Here is a 23,786-nt window from a genome sequence, read left to right as displayed (position 1 = left end):
GCATGTTCTTATCAGTCTACTGGTTTTGCCTACATATTGCTTATTGCATGGACAAGAAATAAGGTATTTGACGTTAGAAGAGTTGCATGTGAGGAACTGTTTGATAGTGTATTGTTTGCAGTGGCGATTTTAGCATGTAAATCTTGGTGGGGCAAAAAAATAAACTTTTTTTAGATGCGGGCCAGCAAAGCCACTACACCACAAAACACTAAACAATACATTAATTGCACTATAATGGTGACAAACGGTGCCCACAAACTGTTAGGGCCTACATAAAGCTGTCCCAACAGCAGAGCTTTCTTTACAGCACCATGGAGTGAATCCTTACACCTGGCTATCAGTGGAGCCTTGTCTGGCAGCGAAACAGTTAATTCAGCTTCATTTACTGCCTTTTTTAAAAATGTAGGTGATATAGCTGGCTTGCTTAAACAAATGTGGTTTCTACTGACAATTGAGATGTATGAACTATGGCATAAGGGAAGGTAGCGCGGCGGTCCTTTTTGTGGGCAACTTTTGTCATCAAAGTCTAGCATTCTCTGGATTTATGGTGCCTTCAAGACAACTGGGAACTCTGAAAAAAACAAGGTTGAATCATGACATCAGTGATTTTCAGGTCGGAGCTTTAGAAAGAGGCCCGAGTTCCCGACTTGGAATTCTGAGTTGGATTACTGTTCAAAACGTATTTTCCCAGTTGGAACTAGTTTTTTCAGAGTTCCCAGTTGTCTTGAACTCACGGAAGTCTGAGATTTACAAGTTCTGAGTTTCCAGTTGTTTTGAACACAGCAGAAGTCATGCTGGATTGACAATGTATTCAACCTTGTCTGGCCCCTGGTGTTGCATGTGAATGTTTATCCTTGAAAAGAGACCCTTAAACCCAGACTTGGACCACACACCCTCTCCACTGAGTAGCAGGCTAGTGATTGCTTTGCAACGCTTGCAGTTAGCAATTCCTTCCTGATTCCTTCCAAACCACTCATTGTTGAATTTGTGATTTCCAATTTCTTGTGTAATGTTTATGTCCAATGGCCGATGAACACCGATACGTTTTAGCTATAATTTCTCTTCACATGACAAGGATTGAAAAGGATTTTCCAGTAAATTGTTGACTTGATTCATGATGATGACTGCTTGTCTAGCTTGCTAGCTAAGATTTAGAAATTATGATGTTGACATGATCACTCCAATCAAAGCTACGGTAGATTTAACAAGATTTGAAGTCATTTTATCTGTGGCCAATGACCTTGAGCCTTCTTGGATGGGCATTTCTAATGTAAATTTGTAAACATTACACTTCTATATTGCATAATTGATCAATAGCACAAGTAAATAAACAAGAATCATACAATCAAAATAATGTTTGTTTTTTTATTCTATATTTTATACCAGTAGGTTATTATGTTCCTGACATTCATTTACTTAAACTCCAACCATTTCTGAATGTGCTCTACTTTATAATAATCTTCATTTTATAGAAAGTAGTAATGCTCTCTTGACCCCAACCCCCCCCCCTCCCCCCCCCATACATCGTTTTTTTTTATAGTATGTTTTTATTACACACTATGCTAAACTGCAAAACATGTTGATTTCCTATTATACATATACAGTAGCGTTTTACCGCGGATGTTTATTTTGAAGGCAAAATCCGAAAACGATAGAACTACTATGCTATACGAGTCTAGTGTTGCTGCCGTGACGCTAATCTGAAAGACAGTGTATGACACATACATGCCCACTAGCGCCACAACAACAGTCAGAGTGAGGGGATTCGATGAATGCCTGGGCGAACCGGGTTAGCGTTGCATTCGTTTTGGAACGGGTGTGGTGAAACTGATGGTTTGTTGACAACTGTAGCATTTTAACCATGCCTAACCCAGCTACGGACAGAAGTGACTTTACGTAGCAGGTTAGAATAATTAACATAGCAGGTTAGGAGAATGAGGTAAAGCCGATTATGATAACTGATACATTTAGCAACTGTTGTCCCGACGCGACAACAAGATGGAACTGTGCTCCATCTATTCTACAAGGTACAAACAACCGAGGTAAAGACAGATTAAGGTTGGATATTCGCCTGTAGTTTTCCTTATGTCCACTTATGTCAACATAGTGACAAATCTACATTTTCAAATTATAATATCTCTTTAACCATTACTCCTAAACTTTCAAAATTGGTTCTAGCTAACCCGTTGGCATAGACACACATTGCACACACTTTGTTTTTGTTGATTTAAATCTTGCACTATTTTAAATTATTTATTAACATTTTTGAATTTCAATAGCTCCTTGGTCATGTGACCTACTGACTTCAAACAAAGTTCAGAATGTACACTCAGTGGGCCTACACATTGCACACCCTTTAGTTTGTCCATTTTCATCTCACATGATTTTACATGAATTTTCTATGTTTTTCAGTATTTCTAATTTCAATGGCTCTTTGGTTATGTGTTTGTCCATTTTCATCTCATATGTTTTTACATACATTTTTCAAACTTTCTAATTTCAGAATGTCCACGGACTGGCGGAGACGGTCGCCGCGAGGCATCCAGAGCGGTAACGCGACAGATCCCGGGGGAAGCTGGCGGGAGCCCCGGGGAGAGTTGTCTTTTCTTGTGAAGGGAAGGGTGCCCTGGAACCAGTTGGCCCCGAGAGAGGGGCCCAAGCCCTGGAAAGTGTTGCGGTTTCAGCAGCGTCCGGTGAGCTCTCCCTGGCCCTCTCCCTGGCCCTTGAAAATCCGGGGGAGAGGGTGTAAATCTCACGCCGGGCCGTACCCGTATACGCATCAGGTCTCAAAGGGGAACAGCCTTGTTATAACAATGTAGGTAAGGGGAGTTGGCATTCTGAACCTTGTTTGAGGTCAGTAGGTCACATAACCAAGGAGCTATTGAAATTCGATTGTAAAAATGTTTTTTTTACTTTTTTACGCTCCATAACTAATTCAACTAGGAATACAAAATGCTGCTCACATTTCCACATGTTAATTAGCTTTGCAAAGCGAATTAACGTCCAAATCGTGAAAATAAGACCTGTACAATGTTGTGCGCAATTTTTCCAACATCATGACACTTATTTGGAGTCTGTGGCTCAAGTGGTTTGAAAGCTATTGAGGTCTGAAAGCGCAAATATCTGTCAAATATCCAACTTGAAACTGTCTTTACCTCGGTGTACAAACAATCAGTCCCAACAAATCATCAGTATCATAACACAGGACAACAGCCTTGAAGTTTTGGTTGGTCGTATGGGATGTGTGGGTGCTGTACTACAGATTAAGATACACTACATGACTAAAAGTATGTGGACACCTGCTCGTTGAAAACAGCTCATTCCAAGATATGGAGTTGGTCCCCCCTTTGCTGCAATAACAGCCTTCACTCTTCTGGGAAGGCTTTCCACTAGATGTTGGAACATTGCTGCAGGGACTTGCTTCCACAAGAGCATTAGTGAGGTCAGGCACTGATATTTGGCGATTAGGCCTGGCTCTCAGTTGGTGTTCCAATTCATCCCAAAAGTGTTTGATGGGGCTGAGGTCAGGGCTCTGTGCAGGCCAGTAAAGTTCTTCCACACCGATCTCGACAAACAATTTCTGTATGGATCTTGCTTTGTGCACTGGGCATCGTCATGCTGAAACAGGAAAGGGCCTTCCCCAAACTGTTGCCACAAAGTTGGAATCACATAATTATCTAGAATGTCATTGTATGCTGTAGTGTTAAGATTTCCCTTCACTGGAACTAAGGGGCCTAGCCCAAACCATGAACAACATCCCCAGACCATTATTCCTCCTTCACCAAACTTTACAGTTGGCACTATGTAGCGTTCTTCTGGTATCTGCCAAACCCAGATTTGGACTGCCAGATGGTGAAGCTTGATTCCTCACTCCAGAGAGAGTGTTTCCACTGCTCCACAGAGTCCAATGGCGGTGAGCTTTCATTTTTAATTTTTATTTCGCCTTTATTTAACCAGGTAGGCTAGTTGAGAACAAGTTCTCATTTGCAACTGCGACCTGGCCAAGATAAAGCAAAGCAGTTCGACACATACGACAACAAAGAGTTACACATGGATTAAAAATACATACAATCAATACAGTAGAAAAATCTATATACAACATGTGCAAATGAGGTAGGATAAGAGAGGTAAGGCAGGCCATGGTGGCAAAGTAATTACAATATAGCAATTAAACACTGGAATGGTAGGATGTGCAGAAGATGAATGTGCAAGTTGAGATACCGGGGTGCAAAGGAGCAAGATAAATAAATACAGTATCGGGATGAGGTAGATTGGATGGGCTATTTACAGATGAGCTATGTACAGGTGCAGTGATCTTTGAGCTGCTCTGACAGCTGGTGCTTAAAGCTAGTGAGGGAGGTAAGAGTCTCCAGCTTCAGAGATTTTTGCAGTTCGTTCCAGTCATTGGCAGCAGAGAACTGGAAGGAGAGGCGGCCAAAGGAAGAATTGGCTTTGGGGGTGACCAGTGAGATATACCTGCTGGAGCACGTGCTACGGATGGGTGCTGCTATGGTGACCAGGGAGCTGAGATAAGGCGGGGCTTTACCTAGCAGAGACTTGTAGATGACCTGGAGCCAGTGGGTTTGGCGACGAGTATGAAGCGAGGGCCAGCCAACAAGATCATACAGGTCGCAGTGGTGGGTAGTATATGGGGCTTTGGTGACAAAACGGATGGCACTGTGATAGACTGCATCCAATTTGTTGAGTAGTGTTGGAGGCTATTTTGTAAATGACATCGCCGAAGTCGAGGATCGGTAGGATGGTCAGTTTTACCAGGGTATGTTTGGCAGCATGAGTGAAGGATGCTTTGTTGCGAAATAGGAAGCCGATTCTAGATTTAATTTTGGATTGGAGATGTTTAATGTGAGTCTGGAAGGAGAGTTTACAGTCTAACCAGACACCTAGGTATTTGTAGTTGTCCACATATAAGTCAGAACCGTCCAGAGTAGTGATGCTGGACGGGCGGGCAGGTGCGGGCAGCGATCGGTTGAAGAGCATGCATTTAGTTTTACTTGCGTTTAAGAGCAGTTGGAGGCCACGGAAGGAGAGTTGTATGGCATTGAAGCTCATCTGGAGGTTAGTTAACACAGTGTCCAACAATGGGCCAGAGGTATACAGAATGGTGTCGTCTGCATAGAGGTGGATCAAAGAATCACCAGCAGTGAGAGCAACATCATTGATGTATACAGAGAAGAGAGTCGGCCCGAGAATTGAACCCTGTGGGACCCCCGTAGAGACTGCCAGAGGTCCGGACCACAGGCCCTCCGATTTGACATACTGAACTCTATCGGAGAAGTAGTTGGTGAACCAAGCGAGGCAATCATTTCAGAAACCAAGGCTGTTGAGTCTGCCAATAAGAATGTTGTGATTGACAGAGTCGAAAGGCTTAGCCAGGTCGATGAGTAACGGCTGCACAGTAATGTCTCTTATCGATGGCGGTTATGATATTGTTTAGGACCTTGAGCTTGGCTGAGGTGCACCCATGACCAGCTCTGAAACCAGATTGCATAGCGGAGAAGGTACGGTGAGATTCAAAATGGTCGGTAATCTGTTTGTTAACTTGGCTTTCAAAGACCTTAGAAAGGCAGGGTAGAATAGATATAGGTCTGTAGCAGGTTGGGTCTATTGTGTCTCCCCCTTTGAAGAGGGGGATGACGCGGCAGCTTTCCAATCTATGGGAATCTCAGACGATACGAAAGAGAGGTTGAACAGGCTAGTAACGGGTTGCAACAATTTCGGCAGATCATTTTAGAAAGAGAGGGTCCAGATTGTCTAGCCCGGCTGATTTGTAGGGGTCCAGATTTTTCAGCTCTTTCAGAACATCAGCTATCTGGATTTGGATGAAGGAGAAGTGGGGGAGGTTTGGGCGAGTTGCTGTGGGGAGCGCAGGGCTGTTGACCGGGGTAGGGGTAGCCAGGTGGAAAGCATGGCCAGCTGTAGAAAAATGCTTATTGAAATTCTCAATTATAGTGGATATATCGGTAATGACAGTGTTTCCTAGCCTCAGTGCAGTGGGCAGCTGGGAGGAGGTGCTCTTATTCTCCATGGACTTTACAGTGTCCCAGAACTTTTTTGAGTTTGTACTACAGGATGCAAATTTCTGTTTGAAAAAGCTAGCCTTAGCTTTCCTAACTTCCCTAAAAAGTTGCATATCACGGGGGCTTTACACCACTCTAGCCGATGGGTGGCATTGCATATGGTGAGTTTAGGCTTGTGTACGGTTGCTCAGCCATGGAAACCCATTTCATGAATCTCCCAACGAGCAGTTATTGTACTGACGTTGCTTCCAGAGGTAGTTTGGAACTTCAGCACTCGGCAGTCCAGTTCTGTGAGCTTGTGTGGCCTACCACTTTGCGGCTGAGCCATGGTTACTCCTAGACGTTTCCACTTCACAATAACAGCACTTACAGTTAACCGGGACAGCTCTAGCAGGGCAGAAATTTGATAAACTGTCTTGTTGAAATGGTGGCATCCTATGAAGGTGCCACGTTGTAAGTCACTGAGCTCTTCAGTAAGGCCATTCTACTGTCAATATTTGTCTATGGAGATTGCATGGCTGTGTGCTCGGTTTTATACACCTGTCAGGAACTGGTGTGGCTGAAATAGCCAAATCCACAAATTTGAAGGGGTGTCCACATACTTTTGAATATATAGTGTATGTGGGGTGTCATATCCCAGTAATCTGAGGGTGTGGGGGCATTTCCTTTCACTTCATTTCTTTCTCCCGTTGACACAGTCCTAAAGGGACAGGTAAAGCAAACCCAGCTACAGTAGGTAGACTTTTGCCTATCCTGTCTTGTCTGATCACTTAGTGCAGAGAGAAGGAAACAAGGAGATGAAACCATTGACAAGGTGATGAAACCATGTATAGGCCTTTAAACACAGAAAGCAAATCAATGTTGAATTAATTGCTCAATTATTCATTCCATCAACCATCTAAAATGTGCTATTTTTCATGGTTTTTCAGACATTTTTAAGCACTACAGAACAAAGAGCCGTTTGGGAGCCAAATGAACTCGGAATGCCCATCACTATATATTTTTTGTATTTGGTAGGTATCCGATACACATATGATTGGTCTCAGATCTGCACAAATACAGAATAGTTTCTGGAAATGTAAAAACAGTTAACTTTCCAGTAACTCCATCACGCAGCTGCATACTTTGTTGGCGGTCTGGAACGCAACCACAATGCCCAAAATTATTTTTACCGTCTCTGTGAGCGAGCCACAGCAGAGCTAGTTATCAAGTGGCTAAGTATCAAGTTAGACACAATTAGGGGGGTAAAAAAAAAATCTGACTCTTCTTGTACTTCTGAAAACCTCATTAATTGTCCGGGTATGGAGGTAATTTAACTAGCTAGCTACCCATTCCACCCAAAATAAATTAGATATCTAGTTAGCTAACATGGGCTAACATTCTTAGCAAGCTTACTTAGCTACAGTAGGTAGCTAAGAGCGGAAGAGGCTAACGTTAGCTAGCTAAGCTTACAAAAAGGAGCAAGCTTTTAGGTAAGTAGGCAAATATTTCTTTTTTTAAATATCATCTTTGAATTTATTTTACAGATACAATAATATTTTGGAGGATGAAACTTATTTACACTACAAAATGTTGTATGTATGCTAACTTATCTAGCTCCCTAGCTAACTATTAGCAAATACCCTAGCCAGGTAGCTAACCAAATATCTTTATAACTAACCCAAGATAGACGACAGCCGGTCGTTTCCAATGGGAACAAATTAGTCATAGTGGGCAGAACATGCAAGGAGTGGGCAGAGCCAGGTACTAGCTAGCGAGATCCTTTTGGCGTGTTCTAGTACGTACAGTATTTGCATATTTCCATTGGGGAATGCCTACTCTGTGAGGTGCGCAGGTGCAATAGCTAAATCCACACTTGCACTTCTAAACAATGCGATTTTTTTCTTTGGCGAAGGGTAAAATCAAACAAAAAACTTAGTCCACTCTGTTCAAAACAGATTCAAGTTTTGGGAACAGAAAACTATTGAGAAAAATGTGCATAATGTTGGCCATAATCCATCTCGCTCCATCTTCTCCCACTGCCTGCCACTGGGCTTCTTCTCATCATCATATTTGGTAGTGACTGGAAACGCCAACCGAACGCTTCACACTTATACAGCCAGGGAAATATCTGGCTCATTGTCCTATCTATGAGCAAACATGAGCTATATTAGCCAAAAATATGCTACACTGAACAAAGATAATAAAACACAACATGTAAAGTGATGGTCCCATGTGTCATGAGCTGAAATAAAAGATCCCAGGAATTTTCCATAAGCACAAAAAGCTTATTTCTCTCAAATGTTGGAACAAATTTGTTTACATCCCTGTTAGTGAGCATTTCTCCTTTGCCATGATAATCCATCCACCTGATAGGTGTGGCATATCAAGAAGCTGATTGAACAGCATGATCATTACACAGGTGCACCTTGTGCTGGGGACAATAAAAAGCCACTCTAAAATGTGCAGTTTTGTCACACAACACAATGCCACCGGTGTCTCACATTCTGAGGGAGTGTGCAATTGTCATGCTGACTGCAGGAATGTCCACCAGAGCTGTTGCCAAATAATTTAATGTTCATTTCTCTACCATAAGCTGCCTCCAATGTCGATTTAGAGAATTTGGCAGTATGTCCAACTGGCCTGACAACCGCAGACCACGTGTAACCATGCCAGCCCACGACCTCCACGTCCGGCTTCTTCACCTGCAGGATCGTCTGTGGTAGTTTGGGTCCGGAGGTACAGAGCTCCACTTTACTCTTTATATAGTTACCTTGATCTGTTTACATTTCTAACTGCCAGAAATATATCCTGTCATTGTTCTAGACATTTATATTATTCTTATCCCATTTGTATTTTATTTGTATTTTCCAGTATAGCTAAGCCGTCTGAACAGTGACATGATTAGCCTGAAAGCCTGAGGGAATTTATTTGGAATTTGTGGAATTGTTGGGGATAACATTGAATTGGGAATTTAATTATTGGAATTTACCTAACATTGGAATTGAGAGGAATTTAACTATCTCTGAATTCAAAGACTTACCTGGAATTTGAATTGAATTAAATGGAATTTACAGAGCCAAGGAATTTATTTAAAATTGAATTTGTGGAATTAATCCCAACCCTACCACTGTCCTGTGGTTTTCTCTGGATCCCCCAGTGGTTGCAGAACAAATAACTTACTCCATCACATTTGAACCTGAAACACTATTGACCAGAGGGCAGTGGTGCAAAGTACTTAAGTAAAAATACTTTAAAGTACTACTTAAGTAGTTTTTGGGGTATCTGTACTTAACTATTTATATTTTTGACTACTTTGACTTCACTACATTCCAAAATAATTTTTACTCCATACATTTTACCTGACACCCAAAAGTACTTGTTACATTTTGAATGCTTAGCAGGTCCAATTCACGCACTTATCAAGAGAACATCCCTGGTCATCCCTTTTACCTCTGATTTGGCGAACTCAATAAACACACATGCATCTTTTGTAAGTTATGTCTGGGTTGGAGTGTGCCCCTTGCTGTCCATACATTTTAAAAACAAGAAAATGGTGCCGCCTGCTTTGCTTAATAGAAGGAATTATTTATACTTTTACTTTTCATTTTGGTACTTAAGTATATTTAGAACCAAATACTTTTAGACTTTTACTCAAGTAGTATTTTACTGGGTTACTTTTACTTGATTACCTTTCCATGAAGGTATCTATACTTTTACTCAAGTATGACAATTGGGTACTTTTTCCACCACTGCCAGAGGGGTATACTACAAAGCAAAAGCAATGAGTTAGTTAGCTAACTTTAATAAACAGCCAGAACTAACTATTGATTTCTGATTCATTCAGAAAGCTAAACGTAGATATGTGTTTTTGGTTGTTGAGTCAATTAGATCAAGCTTATTTTTTTTTTTTAAATACAATGTTATTTCAGAATATTTTGACAAGTCATTGAACCTGCTTTGTAGTATACACCTCAGAAATGTTATTTAGGTGACATTGTTGAGTGGACTTGTTTGTGAGCCTTCCATAGGTTCATGCCTAACTGCCTAAAGTACAGTCATTGGTCCATGCTCATCCTTTCTTGTAGTAACAGGTGGAGGCCACAAGTCGGCAGCTGTCAACCACATTTGGAACTCATCAGTCATGTCCATCAGCCATGCCCATAGACTGTCACTGCTTTTTAGCAGGTCTTGGGAAAATACATTTCTCTATAACAGAGTTTCTTGAACTGGGCCCTGGGCTTGTGAGAGGTTGGGCGCGAGTAATGAGAATACATCCATAATCACATTATTTCTTCTTAATTTGGCCGTTGGAGGACGATTTGGGTCCAGGGAGAACAAACCATTTCTCTTTTGGATCTCGAGGTGAAAAAGTTTAAGATCCCCTGCTCTTTACCAAAGATTCAAATGAAATGGAATTCTGCCTTGAACCAGCTTTATCTCTTTTCTCTTCTCCGCTTCTGTGACCTTCATGTTGTGTGTGCAGTCCAGATCTACAGTTGAAGTCGGAAGTTATCATACACCTTAGCCAAATACATTTAAACTCAGTTTTTCACAATTCCTGACATTTAATCCTAGTAAAAAATTCCCTGTCTTAGGTCAGTTAGGATCACCACTTTATTTTAAGAATGTGAAATATCAGAATAATTGTAGAGAGAATGATTTATTTCAGCTTTTATTTCTTTCATTGCATTCCCAGTGGGTCAGAAGTTGACATACACTCAATTAGTATTTGGTAGCAATGCCTTTAAATTGTTTAACTTGGGTCAAACGTTCCGGGTAGCCTTCCAAAAGCTACCCACAATAAGTTGGGTGAATTTTGGCCCATTCCTCCTGACAGAGCTGGTGTAACTTTCTAGGCCTCCTTGCTCGCACACGCTTTTTCAGTTCTGCCCACAAATGTTCTATGGGATTGAGGTCAGGGCTTTGTGATGGCCACTCCAAAACCTTGACTTTGTTGTCCTTAAGCCATTTTGCCACAACTTTGGAAGTATGCTTGTGGTTATTGTCCATTTGGAAGATCCATTTGCGACCAAGCTCTAACTTCCTGACTGATGTCTTGAGATGTTGCTTTAATATATCCACATCATTTTCCGTCCTCATGATGCCATCTACTTTGTGAAATGCACCAGTCCCTCCTGCAGCAAAGCACCCCCACAACAACATGCTGCCACCCCTGTGCTTCACAGTTGGGATGGTCTTCTTCGGCTTGCAAGCCTCCCCCTTTTTCCTCCAAACATAACGATGGTCATTATGGCCAAACAGTTATGTTTTTGTTTCATCAGACCAGAGGACATTTCTCCAATCTTTGTAGTACAAGTACAATCTTTGTCCCCATGTGCAGTTGCAAATCATAGTCTGGCTTTTTTATGGCGGTTTTGGAGAAATGGCTTCTTCCTTGCTGAGCGGCTTTTCAGGTTGTCGATATACGACTCGTTTTACTGTGGATATAGATACTTTTGTACCTGTTTCCTCTAGCATCTTCACAAGGTCCTTAGCTGTTGTTCTGGGATTGATTTGCACTTTTCGCATCAAAGTACATTCAGCTCTAGGAGACAGAACGCGTCTCCTTCCTGAGCGGTATGATGGCTGCGTGGTCCCATGGTGTTTATAGTTGCGTACTATTGTTTGTACAGATGAACGTGGTACCTTCAGGCGTTTGGAAATTGCTCCCAAGGATGAACCAGACTTGTGGAGCTCTACAATTGTTTTTCTGAGGTCTTGGCTGATTTCTTTAGATTTTCCCATGATGTCAAGCTAAGAGGCGCTGAGTTTGAAGGTAGGCTTTAAAATAAATCCACAGGTACACCTCTAGTTGACTCAAATGATGTCAATTAGTCTATCAGAAGCTTCTAAAGCCATGACATAATTTTCTGTAATTTTCCAAGCTGTTTAAAGGCATAGTCAACTTAGTGTATGTACACTTCTGACCCACTGGAATTGTCATACAGTGAATTATAAGTGCAGTGGGCAGCTGGGAGGAGGTGCTCTTATTCTCCATGGACTTTACAGTGTCCCAGAACAATTTAGAGTTTTTGCTACAGGATGCACATTTCTGTTTGAAAATGCTAGCCTTAGCTTTCCTAACTGCCTGTGTATATTGGTTCCTAACTTCCCTGAAAAGTTGCATATCACGGGGACTGTTCGATGCTAATGCAGAACGCCACAGGATGTTTTTGTGCTGGTCAAGGGCAGTCAGGTCTGGAGAGAACCAAGGACTATATCTGTTCCTGGTTAAAAGAAAATTGAATGGGGCATGCTTATTTAAGATGGTGATGATGACACCTTTAAAGAATAACCAGGCCTCCTCTCCAGCTCTGAGGTCAACATCCTTCCAGGATACCCGGGCCAGGTCGATTAGAAAGGCCTGCTCGCTGAAGTGTTTTAGGGAGCGTTTGACAGCGATGAGGGGTGGTCGTTTGACCGCTGACCCATTACGGATGCAGGCCGTGAGGCAGTGATCGCTGAGATCTTAGTTGAAAACAGCAGAGGTGTATTTTGAGGGCAAGTTTGTTAGGATGATATCTATGAGCGTGCCCGTGTTTACGGATTTGGGGTTTTACCTGGTGGGTTCATTGATCATTTGTATGAGATTGAGGGCATCAAGCTTAGATTGTAGGATGGCCGGGGTGTTAAGCACGTCACAGTTTAGGTCACCTAGCAGCACAAGCTCTGAAGATGGATGGGGGGCATTCAATTCACATATGGTGTCCAGGGCACAGCTGGGGGCAGAGGGTGTCTATAGCAAGCGGCAACAGTAAGAGACTTGTTTCTGGAAAGATGGATTTTTAAGAGTAGAAATTCGAATTGTTTGGGTACAGACCTGGATAGTAGACAGAACTCTGCAGGCTATCTCTGCAGTAGATTGCAACACCGCCCCCTTTGGCAGTTCTATCTTGTCGGAAAATGTTATAGTTAGGGATGGACATTTCAGGGTTTTTGGTGGACTTCCTAAGCCAGGATTCAGACACGGCTAGGACATCCGGATTGGCAGAGTGTGCTAAAGCAGTGAATAAAATAAACTTAGGGAGGAGGCTTCTAATGTTAACATGCATGAAATCAAGGCTTTTACGGTTACAGAAGTCAACAAATGAGAGCACCTGGGGAGTAGGAGTGGAGCTAGGCACTGCAGGGCCTGGATTAACCTCTACATCACCAGAGGAACAGAGGAGGAGTAGGCTAAGGGTATGGCTAAAGGCTATCAGGCTAAACTGGTCGTTTAGTGCATTCAGAGCAAAGATTAAAAGGAGCAGGTTTCTGGGCGTGAGAGAATAGATTCAAGGCATAATGTACAGACAGAGGTATGGTAGGATGTTAGTACATTGGAGGTAAACCTAGGCATTGAGTAATGAGAGAGATATTGTCTCTAGAGACGTTTAAACCAGGTGATGTCACTGCATATGTGGGAGGTGGAACTAAATGGTAGGTTAAGGCATATTGAGCAGGGCTAGAGGCTCCACAGTGAAATAAGACAAAAATCACTAACCAGGACAGTAATGGACAAGACATATTGATATTAGGGAGAGGCATGAGTAGCCGAGTGATCAATAGGGGTGTGAAATTAATGTAGGAGAATATAACACATTAGATCTGGTAAAACATAATACAAACAAAAAACATGCTTTTACATTTTTTGTTGTTGTTCCATCATGTTTGAAATGCAAGATAAAGGCTATAATATAATATTGCAGGTTAGGTGCAATTTAGATTCTGGCCACTAGATGGCAGCAGTGTTTGTGCAAAGCTTCAGATTGATCCAGTGAAGCGTTGCAAATGTGCTGAATTGGTCAATTGATACATTTTCAAGTACATAGCTATAGAGAACATACAGTTTACACACTCCCAGGAATGTCACACAATGGATCGCTAGCTTATACACTAACTTTCACACATCTAGATGGCCGGGTGGGTGTGGAGCCATAGACAGCAGGGGTTCAAACTGTAGAACCCAATTCCAACTGTAGAATTCCCGATTTTATCAAACAAAGCTATGCTACATTTTTATCTCTCGAACCCTCAGGATGACAAATCAGAACAAGATTACTACATGTATGTACATTATTTACCTTCAGAGGTTAATGTATCAAACCAGTTGCCGCGTTAAAAGTTTTTTATTGTTTTGCACTCTCTTCAAACAATAATAACATGGTATTTTTTTTATTGTAATAGCTACTGTAAATTGGACAGTGCAGGTAGATTAACAAGAATTTAAGCTTTCTGCCCATATAAGACATGTCTATGTCCTGGGAAATGTTGTTGTTACTTTCAACGTCATGCTAATCACATTAGCGCATGTTAGCTCAACCGTCCCGGTATACGGTCACCGATCCCGTAGAGGTTTTAAGGGGCAGAGAAAATGACTATGATAAATAAAAACCTGACATTGCTTTTCAGCATTGTTTATACTTTGTAGGTCAATTGCTTTTATACGTTTTTGTCAAACCTGGTTCAAGCATATTTAACATATCTTTGCATCCTTTTTCATTTCTAGAAATATCAGCATCTGACTATAATGGACAAAAATATAAACGCAACATGTAAAGTGTTGGTCCCATGTTTCATGAGCTGAAGTAAAATATCCCAGAAATGTTCCATGAGCATAAAAGCTTATTTCTATCAAATTTTGTGCACAAATTTGTTTACTTCCCTGTTATTGAGTATTTCTCCTTTGCCAAGATAATCCATCCACCTGACAGGTGTGGCATATCAAGAAGCTGATTAAACAGCATGATCATTACACAGGAGCACCTTGTGCTGGGGACAATAAAAAGACACTTCAAATGTGCAGTTTTGTCACACAACACAATGCCACAGATGTCTCAAGTTTTGAGGGAGCGTGCAATTGCCATGCTGACTGCAGGAATGTCCACCAGAACTGTTGTCAGATAATTTAATGTTCATTTCTCTACCATAAGCCACCTCCAACGTTGTATTAGATAATTTGGCAGTACTTCCAACCGGCTTCACAACCACAGACCATGTGTAACCACGCCAGCCCATAACCTCCACATCCGGCTTATTCACCTATGGGATCGTCTGAGACCAGCCACCCGGACAGCTGATGAAACTGAGGAATATTGGGCATCCCTAGTGGCGAAGCGGTCTAAGGCATTGCATCGCAGTGCTAGAGGTGTCACTGCAGACCTGGGTTCGATCCCAGGCTGTATCACAACCGACTGTGGTCGGGAGTCCCATAGGGTGGCACACAATTGGCCCAGCTTCGTCTGGGTTAGGGGAGGGTTTGGCCGGGGGGGCTTTACTTGGCTCATGGCGCTCTGCGACTCCTTGTGGTGGGCCGGGCGCCTGTAGGCTGACCTCGGTAGTCAGTTGAACGGTGTTTCCTCTGACACATTGGTGCGGCTGGCTTCTTGGTTAAGCGGGCGGGTGTTAAGAAGTGAGGTTTGGTGGGTCATGTTTCGGAGGACGCATGAATCGACCTTTGCCTCCCGACCCCGTTGGGGAGTTGCAGCGATGAGACAAGATCAAAATTGGGGAGGAAAAAAAATGAAAAAAGGGAACTGAGGAATATTTCAGTCTGTCATAAAGCCCTTTTGTGGGGAAAAACTCATTCTGATTGGCTGGGCCTGGCGCCCAAATGGGTGGGCCATGGCAGCGCCCCTGTCCAGTCATGTGAAATCCATAGATTAGGGCCTAATGAATTTATTTAATTGGACTGATTTCCTTATATGAACTGTAACTCAGTAAAATCGTTAATTGTTGGATGTTGCATTTATATTTTTGTTCAATATACATGCATGTATGGCGTTTACCTTATTCTCACTCTGTATGCTATTCTATAGTTACTGTCTATGTGACTATTTTCAGGAATCAGCTGGCAACCAGAAGGCATTACTGTTTCTAATGATACAGTGCCTTTGGAAAGTATTCAAACCCCTTTTTCCACATTTTGTTACGTTACAGCCCTTTTCTAAAATGAATTAAATAAATAAAAATCCTCAGAAATCTACACATTACCCCATAACAACAAGAGAAAACAGGGTTTTAGAAATTTTTGCACATTTATAAAAATAAAAAAACAGTAATACCTTATTTACATAAGTATTCAGACCCCTCGCTATAAAGACTCGAAATTGAGCTCAGGTGCATCCTGTTTCCATTGATCATCCTGAGATGTTTCTACAACTTGATTGGAGTCCAGTAGTGGTAAAGTACATTTATTGGACATGATTTGGAAAGGCACACACTTGTCTATACAAGGTCCCACAGTTGACAGTGCATGTCAGAGCAAAAACCAAGCCATGTGGTTGAAGGAATTGTCCGTAGAGCTCAGAGACATGATTGTGTCGAGGCACAGATCTGGGGAAGGGTCCCAAAACATTTCGGCAGCATTGAAGGTCCCCAAGAAGGCCTTTTGGTAGGCCATCATTGTAAATAAGAATTTGTTCTTAACTGACTTGCAAAGTTAAATAAAGGTAAACAAAAATAAACGAACACAGTGGCCTCCATCATTCTTAAATGGAAGAAGTTTGGAAACACCAAGACTTTTCCTAGAGTTGGCTGCCCGGACAAATTGAGCAATGGGGGAGAAGGGCCTTGGTCAGGGAGGTGACCAAGAACCTGATGGTTACTCTGACTGAGCTCTAGAGTTCCTCTGTAGAGATGGGAGAACCTTCCAGAAGGATAACCATCTCTGCAGCACTCCACCAATCAGGCCTTTATGGTAGAGTGGCCAGAAGGAAGCCACTCCTCAGTAAAAGGCACATGCCAGCTTGCTTGGAGTTTGCCAAAAGACACCTAAAGACTGATGTTTAAGAACCAATCCTAGAAGTAATGTTGAACCTTTTGTATCTTTATTTATTGGTATAGGAGTACTCTTTAAAATAATTGATAATAAACCAAGGAGAATATCAACCAAGGCTGGGTAGTTTTGTCTAACCTTCAATTTTCATGACGATTTTGCTAGATTGGCTGGATTTTAAAGCAATAGCTATTTGATTACATTTCTCTGAGGCTTCATAAAATGTTGTATTTATAAATGTTAGGTTGAGTAATCGATAGCTGATCCTGTCAATCTCATCAGCGATTTCCAGGTTGACTAAACGACTGTCGATGTATCGTTCGAAACAGCACAACAGTGGCCACCCGTTATCTGAGAATATAGTCGATATTTTTTTCTGGGGGAAAAAGTATACTTGGAAAGTAGTATACATGATTTGGGTTTATTAGAAGAAATGTCATTTTCGTGTTTGAATGGCAATTTCACGCAGAAAATATTCACTTTCGCCAACGACTCCCTTTCATCGCGAACTGTCTCCAGTAGCTAGCCTGCCAGCTAGCCGACTGCCGTGCACAGCTGTTTGCTTATGGATAAAATTGGACAAAGCTTTCGGATGCGGGACTCTGGTGAACTGAATGTTTAATTTGCCTGTTAGTACGATTAACTAAGTCAAGTAGTTAGCAAGCTAACTAGAGAAAAAAAGATAACTAGTTAACTAGAAGAGGGTGTGTGGATCGAAGCAAACTGGCGAAAGTGCACCAGGATCCGAAGAAATTCCTGATGCCAGTGATGGCAAACGAGCCGATAATTTTGAACGTCTATGATATGGTAAGTTGTGTGTAGGTAAATGTATAATTTTCATTAATCGCATACGGTACATTTAAGAACACACTTACCATAATACACTAACTCGCAGCTATTACTAACTCGGTAGCGTTATTTAATTGGCGAGCTAACGCGTTAGTTAGCTATAAAGCGAGCTAGCTCTCCAGCTAGCTAACAAGATTCGTGTCTGAAACTGAGGATGTATGGAGCATTGGAAGATCCCCGAACTATGGCTGCTGTATGGCTATGGAAATGTTAACCCCCAAACTAACGGTTTAGTTAGGCAGGCAGCCAGCCAGGATCAGGAAATGTTAACCCCCAAACTAACGGTTTAGTTAGGCAGCCAGCCAGGATCAGGATGTTTGTCCCCGGGTCATCTGTTTTGTAAATTTGTCTAAATCAAAATCTGCCCGTCGGTGGGAAACCAGATTTTGGACTCACATCTTCCAAATTAGTTTACTAACGTTACTAAGAGTGACCAAAATGTTAAAAAAATTATTTGTGTACTTTACTACTTTATATAAATAATTACCTGTCTGATTGAAAACACATGTATACAAATGACAGACATTGAATAATGTATCATGAAGTTGGCTTGTTATCCTGTGAATGAACAATTTAAGTTGAATTTCCGTATTAGGAGCTGTGCGAGATGAGTGTTTTTCTCCAAATCTACTGCTGACTGACCCTGATTAGCCTGAGCCCTGTTAAGCAGACCATGGGTAAAACATTACCCACAGTGTAGCAACAAAAAAGTATTAGACTTTTCGGTCTACCCCAATGTGGTCCGGTGTTTAAATGTATTAAGCCACAACATTCTAATTGCTGTAGTTGTCTGTTTGATTTCATGACAGGAATATGTAAATACAGTTCAATACTGTGTCTAAAGGATACCAAATTATTATTATTATTATTAAAATATTTGCCCAGTAATTCTCTTAAACGGTCTGTCAGAAGGTTGATGTGAATGATCTTTACACCTCACAATGTTCATCCTAAAGCAATTGAATCAGGACTTGGTTATGATAGTATCTCCTGTTTTAAGGAAGAGTGCAAAGGTCCTCAGATCAATAAAGTAATGAATAAATAAAAAATGCTCCTTGTCACAATCGGTCAATGACCGATGCTTTTGGAGTGTCACTTCCTCTTTCCTCCCACTCTAACTCAATAGCTCTCGTGTTCTAGGTTCCATAGCTTTGGTTTGCAGGAAAGGTTGTATTTCAGACTTCTCCAGTCCTGTTTAACCTTTCAGCAGACCCAAAGTACTGGACACTCAGTTTGCCTGTCAAGCTTATCCAAGCATGGTGCTTGTTAGATTGGTTAATTGCATTCTGGCTTGAGTATCATAGCTGAGGATGACAACCAAGTGGAAAAAATGTAGGCTATTAATGGGTGTTTTGGAACTTTAATAATTTATGTTTGCTGGTGTTTTTGTCTTGTTTCAATGGTGGAATTATGTTGCTGTGTGACATTTCTTGTTAACCTTGTCACTCAGTCTTGATGTCTGCACATTGACTCGAGTGAATGGATTTACCATGCTTTTAAAATAGACTGACTGATTGCAGTGTTTTAGATGGCTGCTGCTTGACACCACTTGTCCTGTTGGTGATGAGATGTAAACTGACACTGAATGAGTTTGGTACAGGACTGTCTAAGCGGCCAAGTTAGTCTTGTATGCATAGGCTGGTTCAGCTTATCCTACAGTTTTATAGTTGTACAGTATTTGCATTAAATGTCCTCTGATCTATTTAGAGGATCTTTTTTTGTTGATTCGATTTTATATGATAGCCTTAATCACTCACTTGCACTAACAGTTATGGGCTTTATGGCTATAGTTTAAAGATTAGGTTCACCACATTGAAACATAGCCTAAAGGGCCCTATTCAATCTTTATCACTGAATTTAAATGTAATTTCCGATTTAGCTGACATCTGCAGCATTTACTGTGAATACAGTCTCCCCTAACATGGGAACTTTGCCTCTAAATTTCAATCATGCTGTAAAGCTGAATTTCTGTGTTACGGATTGATTAGAACACCAAATAGTTTCTCTTCAAATTGGACATGTAAAAAAGACTGAGCCTTTTCATATTTGGCTTTGGTTGTGTTTGCCACAAGGTACAGGCTCCATAAGTTTTTATTAGCTCTATTTTAGTGAATCTTGCTCATAGAGGCTGCTGATGGAATGCCTGTCTTTGTGAGTGCACATTGTCAGCACTGCCAGGGGTGATGCCTACAAATCTGTCATGCTAGCCACAGAAGGCATGGTAAGAGGTCTTCTCTCTCCTGCATGGTTGGCCATTAGCCATCTCTGGACAGTGACAGCATCTCTTCTTTCACATGACTGGACATTGTCATACCTCCTCCTCGTGTGTGTGTGTATCCTGCTGTCCAGCCATGTATCACACACACACACACACACACACACACACACACACACACACACACACACACACACACACACACACACACACACACACACACACACACACACACACACACACACACAGTCGCCTATCCAGCTGAGGGGAGGATCATTATGTTGGACCACAATTCTACTGTCCTTACTTCTGATTGGTTTTCAGTTTATTGGGCCTCCTTTTTCATTCACTATTTGCATACCCATCCTGCTGTATCCACATTCCACACCCTTTATTAGCTCATTGACATTGGCCTGACTGAACCTTGGACACAGCAAATGTGGTAACCTTAGTGGGGGTAGGTAGCCTGCAGACATCTAATGGTATTGATTTCACTTGCTCAGTAAAAGCATGTGTCCAGTTGCGCCAGCCTTGTTAGTACTCAGTAGTAGCCTACCTCATTATGAGATTCTTGGAACTCACCGGATTCAAAATGTTCCACCATCGTGAGGCTCCTTTCGCTATGAGGCAGAAATAGAATAGGGGTAAGTCGAGAAAATCACAAAAGTAATTTGGATGGATTTTATTTTTTTTGTCAGTGGGGGAGGTGAGGTAGGTTGTGATTATCATGAACTAATTTAGGCCTGATTTTATATAGGCTATTGCCATATAGCCTGTTGGTTTATTTTGTGATCTGGAAGGAGAAGAGAAAAGGCAATGTTATTTAGGAGCTGTGACAGAAATGTTTAAGCTAACGAGCCAACATAAAGTTCAGGAGAATCCGAGACGTGATTCAGTGTTGAAACCAAGAGTTCTCTTAAAGTAGGCTGTAATAAAGCCATCTCCAGCAGATGATAGCCACCCTAATCACAGAAGTAAAATCTTGCTTAATTTGTTCAGCTGCATGATTTACTTCTGGGTCTATACGTGTTAGAAATTGAAGGTTCCGGCGTTTGGGAAGTCTCCACCATCGCAAAAGGGAACTCGGCCTTCGCCCAATACTGATACGTCCATATAAACAGTGACCCATTCAGTTCCGGCAGATTCTTCGCTCTACATGCAGAATCTGCCCACGGGAGATTTATAGCCACCTTAACCCAACATGCTATGGGAAATAAGTGCACTCTCAAAGCAACAAACCCCTCTGTCCTTCAATCAAATAACAATGGGGGTACATGTACATTTAGGAAATGAACAGGAGAGACCTCAACATACATTCTCACATCAAGCCAGTGTCTGGATGCCTGATGCCTCTCCTCCCTTGTGATTCATCTCACCCCACTCTATCCATATTGCCTTTCCCTTTCACAGAGAAACCAAGCCAGGGAGGTATATCTCAATCAGATCTGGGGAAAGCCCAGGGCTGGTTTTACTAGGAGCAGCATGTCAGCTGTTGCTATTTGCAGATTGGGGTTGTTGCGCTCTCTTTTCTCTGCTTTAGATCTATCTGACAGGAGTCTCATTGCTCCTGCAGGCTCCCATCAGGAGGAAAGCAGCAGCACAGGGGGAAAAAAGGGCTTTTCATGTGTCCTGAGGGGGATGAGCTCCTACATCCTAGTCCTAATGGAATCAGACTCTGTTATTCCTTCAATGGCTGCTGTAGAAATGAGCCTTCATTGAGGGAAATCAGTCTTTCCTTTGTCTCATTCATGCTTTTTAATTCATGCATGCATTGTAAGCGTACTTTACATTAGCCATGGACTATGGATGACACATTTTCATAATCAAGAGAAATTGCATTGCTACTGAGCATTAAGTAGCTCTCTCGCAGCTTTAGTCTGGTGTTTTTCTTCCCTCCCCTCCTACAGTTTTCACACAGATCATTTCATGAACAACACAATACTGAGAGGTTCTTGTGACTCAGACTGATGGTTAAGACACTGATGCTTTTTTAAGATAGGCTCGCTCGATGATTCATTCATTGACTCTCCCAATTAGTGTACAGTGTTTGATCAAATAAAGAGTGATGAAACTCCAGTGCATATCATATCTCCTGCATAACTGGATTTCCCTTGGCGAGCTGAGTGTTTTTGCAACCTTGGTTAATTAGGAAATTATACTGTGCACCACCTGTTCGTGGTGATACCATTTGCCTTGTCAAGATGAGCTGGTATTAGGATTAGGGCTAGCCGAGGAGAGAGCATTCACACTGCCCATTCTTTGCATTGCAGTGTCTCAAAGAATTCTGGAAACGTGTTCAAATCACATGTACTGCCGGATACTCACAGAGGTTGTCTGGCTACTATCCTGAGGCTGATATGGGTTGACTTGGGATCTTTTTTCCCATTAGCCAGCCATCATGTATTGAATACAAAAAGTCAAATAGGCTTGCGATTTGTTTTTGCTAGGAAATCTCCCTGCCTGCTTAATGATAGCGGCTTCAGCCAGACTAGTTTATTCAGCGTTGGGAGTCTGAGGACCTTTCCCCTGGATAGACAGAGCTCTCCAGCTCCACTTAGAATCACATTAGAACAGTGCCAGACAGGCCTGCTCATAATCACAGGGAGGCCCAGCTCTCTCTGCACTTTGAAGGATGCCTTTAATAAGCTTTAAAGTAATTGGGGTCAGAGGGATTCAAAGCTGAGGAGGAGAAGGTGTTAGTGTAGTGTGTACAGCTGTAGCAACTGCTTCTGTTCTGCGTTTTTCCATTCTAGGTGTTGCTGCATATGAAAGCGTGTGTGCTATTTTAGTCTATTTGCAATGCTATGGTCTGAACTTGGAAGTCTGAGTGATGCAATTATAGCCATCTGTTTTTTTCCCCCCCCAAAGTATTCCTGTAAAGAGGTGACTGTGCCCCCGCACATTGACTCTATACCGGTACCCCCTGTATATAGCCTCGCTACTGTTATTTTATTGCTGCTCTTTAATTATTATGATTTATTTTTTTGCTATTAACTGCATTGTTGGTAAAGGGCTTGAAAGTAAAAAATAAAATATTTAACCTTTATTTAACCATGTATTCTGCGACCTGGCCAAGATAAATCAAAGCAGTGTGACAAAAACAACAACAGAGTTACACATGGGATTAACAAACGTGCAGTCAATAACACAATAGAAAAATCTATATACAGTGTGTGCAAATGTAGAAAGGCAATAAATAGGCCATAGTGGTGAAATAATTACAATTTAGCATTAACACTGGGGTGATAGATGTGCAGATGATGATGAGCAAGTAGAGATACTAGGGTGCAAAAGAGCAAAAAAATAACTATGGAGATGAGGTAGTTGGGGGGGCTATTTACAGATGGGCTGTGTACAAGTGCAGTGATCGGTAACCTGCTCTGACATCTGATGCTTATAGTTAGTGAGGGAGATGTAAGTCTCCAGCTTCAGTGACTTTTGCAATTCGTTCCAGTCATTGGCAGCAGAGAACTGGAAGGAAAGGTGGCCAAAGGAGGTGTTGGCTTCGGGGATGACCAGATAAATATACCTGCTGGAGTGCGAGCTACAGGTGGGTGTTGCTATGCTGACCAGTGAGCTGAGATAAGGCATATACCTTGCAATACCTATACCTAGCAGAAACCTTTAGCCAGTGGGTTTGGCGACGAATATGTAGCGAGGGCCAGCCAACGTGAGCATACAGGTCGCAGTGGTGGGTAGTATATGGGGCTTTAGTGACAAACCGGATGGCACTGTGATAGACTACATCCAATTTGCTGAGTAGAGTGTTGGAGGCTATTTTATTAAAGACATCGCCGAAGTCAAGGATCGGTAGGATAGTCAGTTTTACGAGGGTATGTTTGGCAGCGTGACTGAAGGAGGTTTAGTTGCGAAATAGGTACCTTTGCATCAAATCATCGCTGCTAGCTAGCTGCTACCGAGTGGCTATAGCACCTAATGCCCCTGT

General features: G+C 42.0%; 1 protein-coding gene across 3 annotated transcripts in view; it reads left to right on the top strand.

The window, feature by feature from the left end:
* Window positions 1-1,747: 1,747 nt before the first annotated feature.
* Window positions 1,748-23,786, top strand: part of desi2 (desumoylating isopeptidase 2) — a 58,022-nt gene continuing 35,983 nt past the window's right edge. The window contains exons 1-2 of one of the 3 annotated variants that reach the window (XM_029765191.1): window positions 1,748-2,027; window positions 2,504-2,693. In XM_029765191.1, coding sequence (XP_029621051.1) covers window positions 1,999-2,027; window positions 2,504-2,693 — 219 coding nt within the window. In that variant the 5' untranslated portion in view covers window positions 1,748-1,998. Of the gene's footprint in view, window positions 2,028-2,503; window positions 2,694-17,057; window positions 17,584-23,786 lie in introns of those variants that run through there. The other 2 variants (XM_029765192.1, XM_029765194.1) reach the window with 2 other exon arrangements.

The sequence above is a fragment of the Salmo trutta genome, chromosome 10 (genome assembly GCF_901001165.1).
Source record: "Salmo trutta chromosome 10, fSalTru1.1, whole genome shotgun sequence".
NCBI classification, from domain to species: Eukaryota; Metazoa; Chordata; class Actinopteri; order Salmoniformes; family Salmonidae; genus Salmo; species Salmo trutta.
The sequence above is the reverse complement of the archived record's forward strand: the minus strand, read 5'-3'. Positions and strand labels throughout refer to the sequence as shown.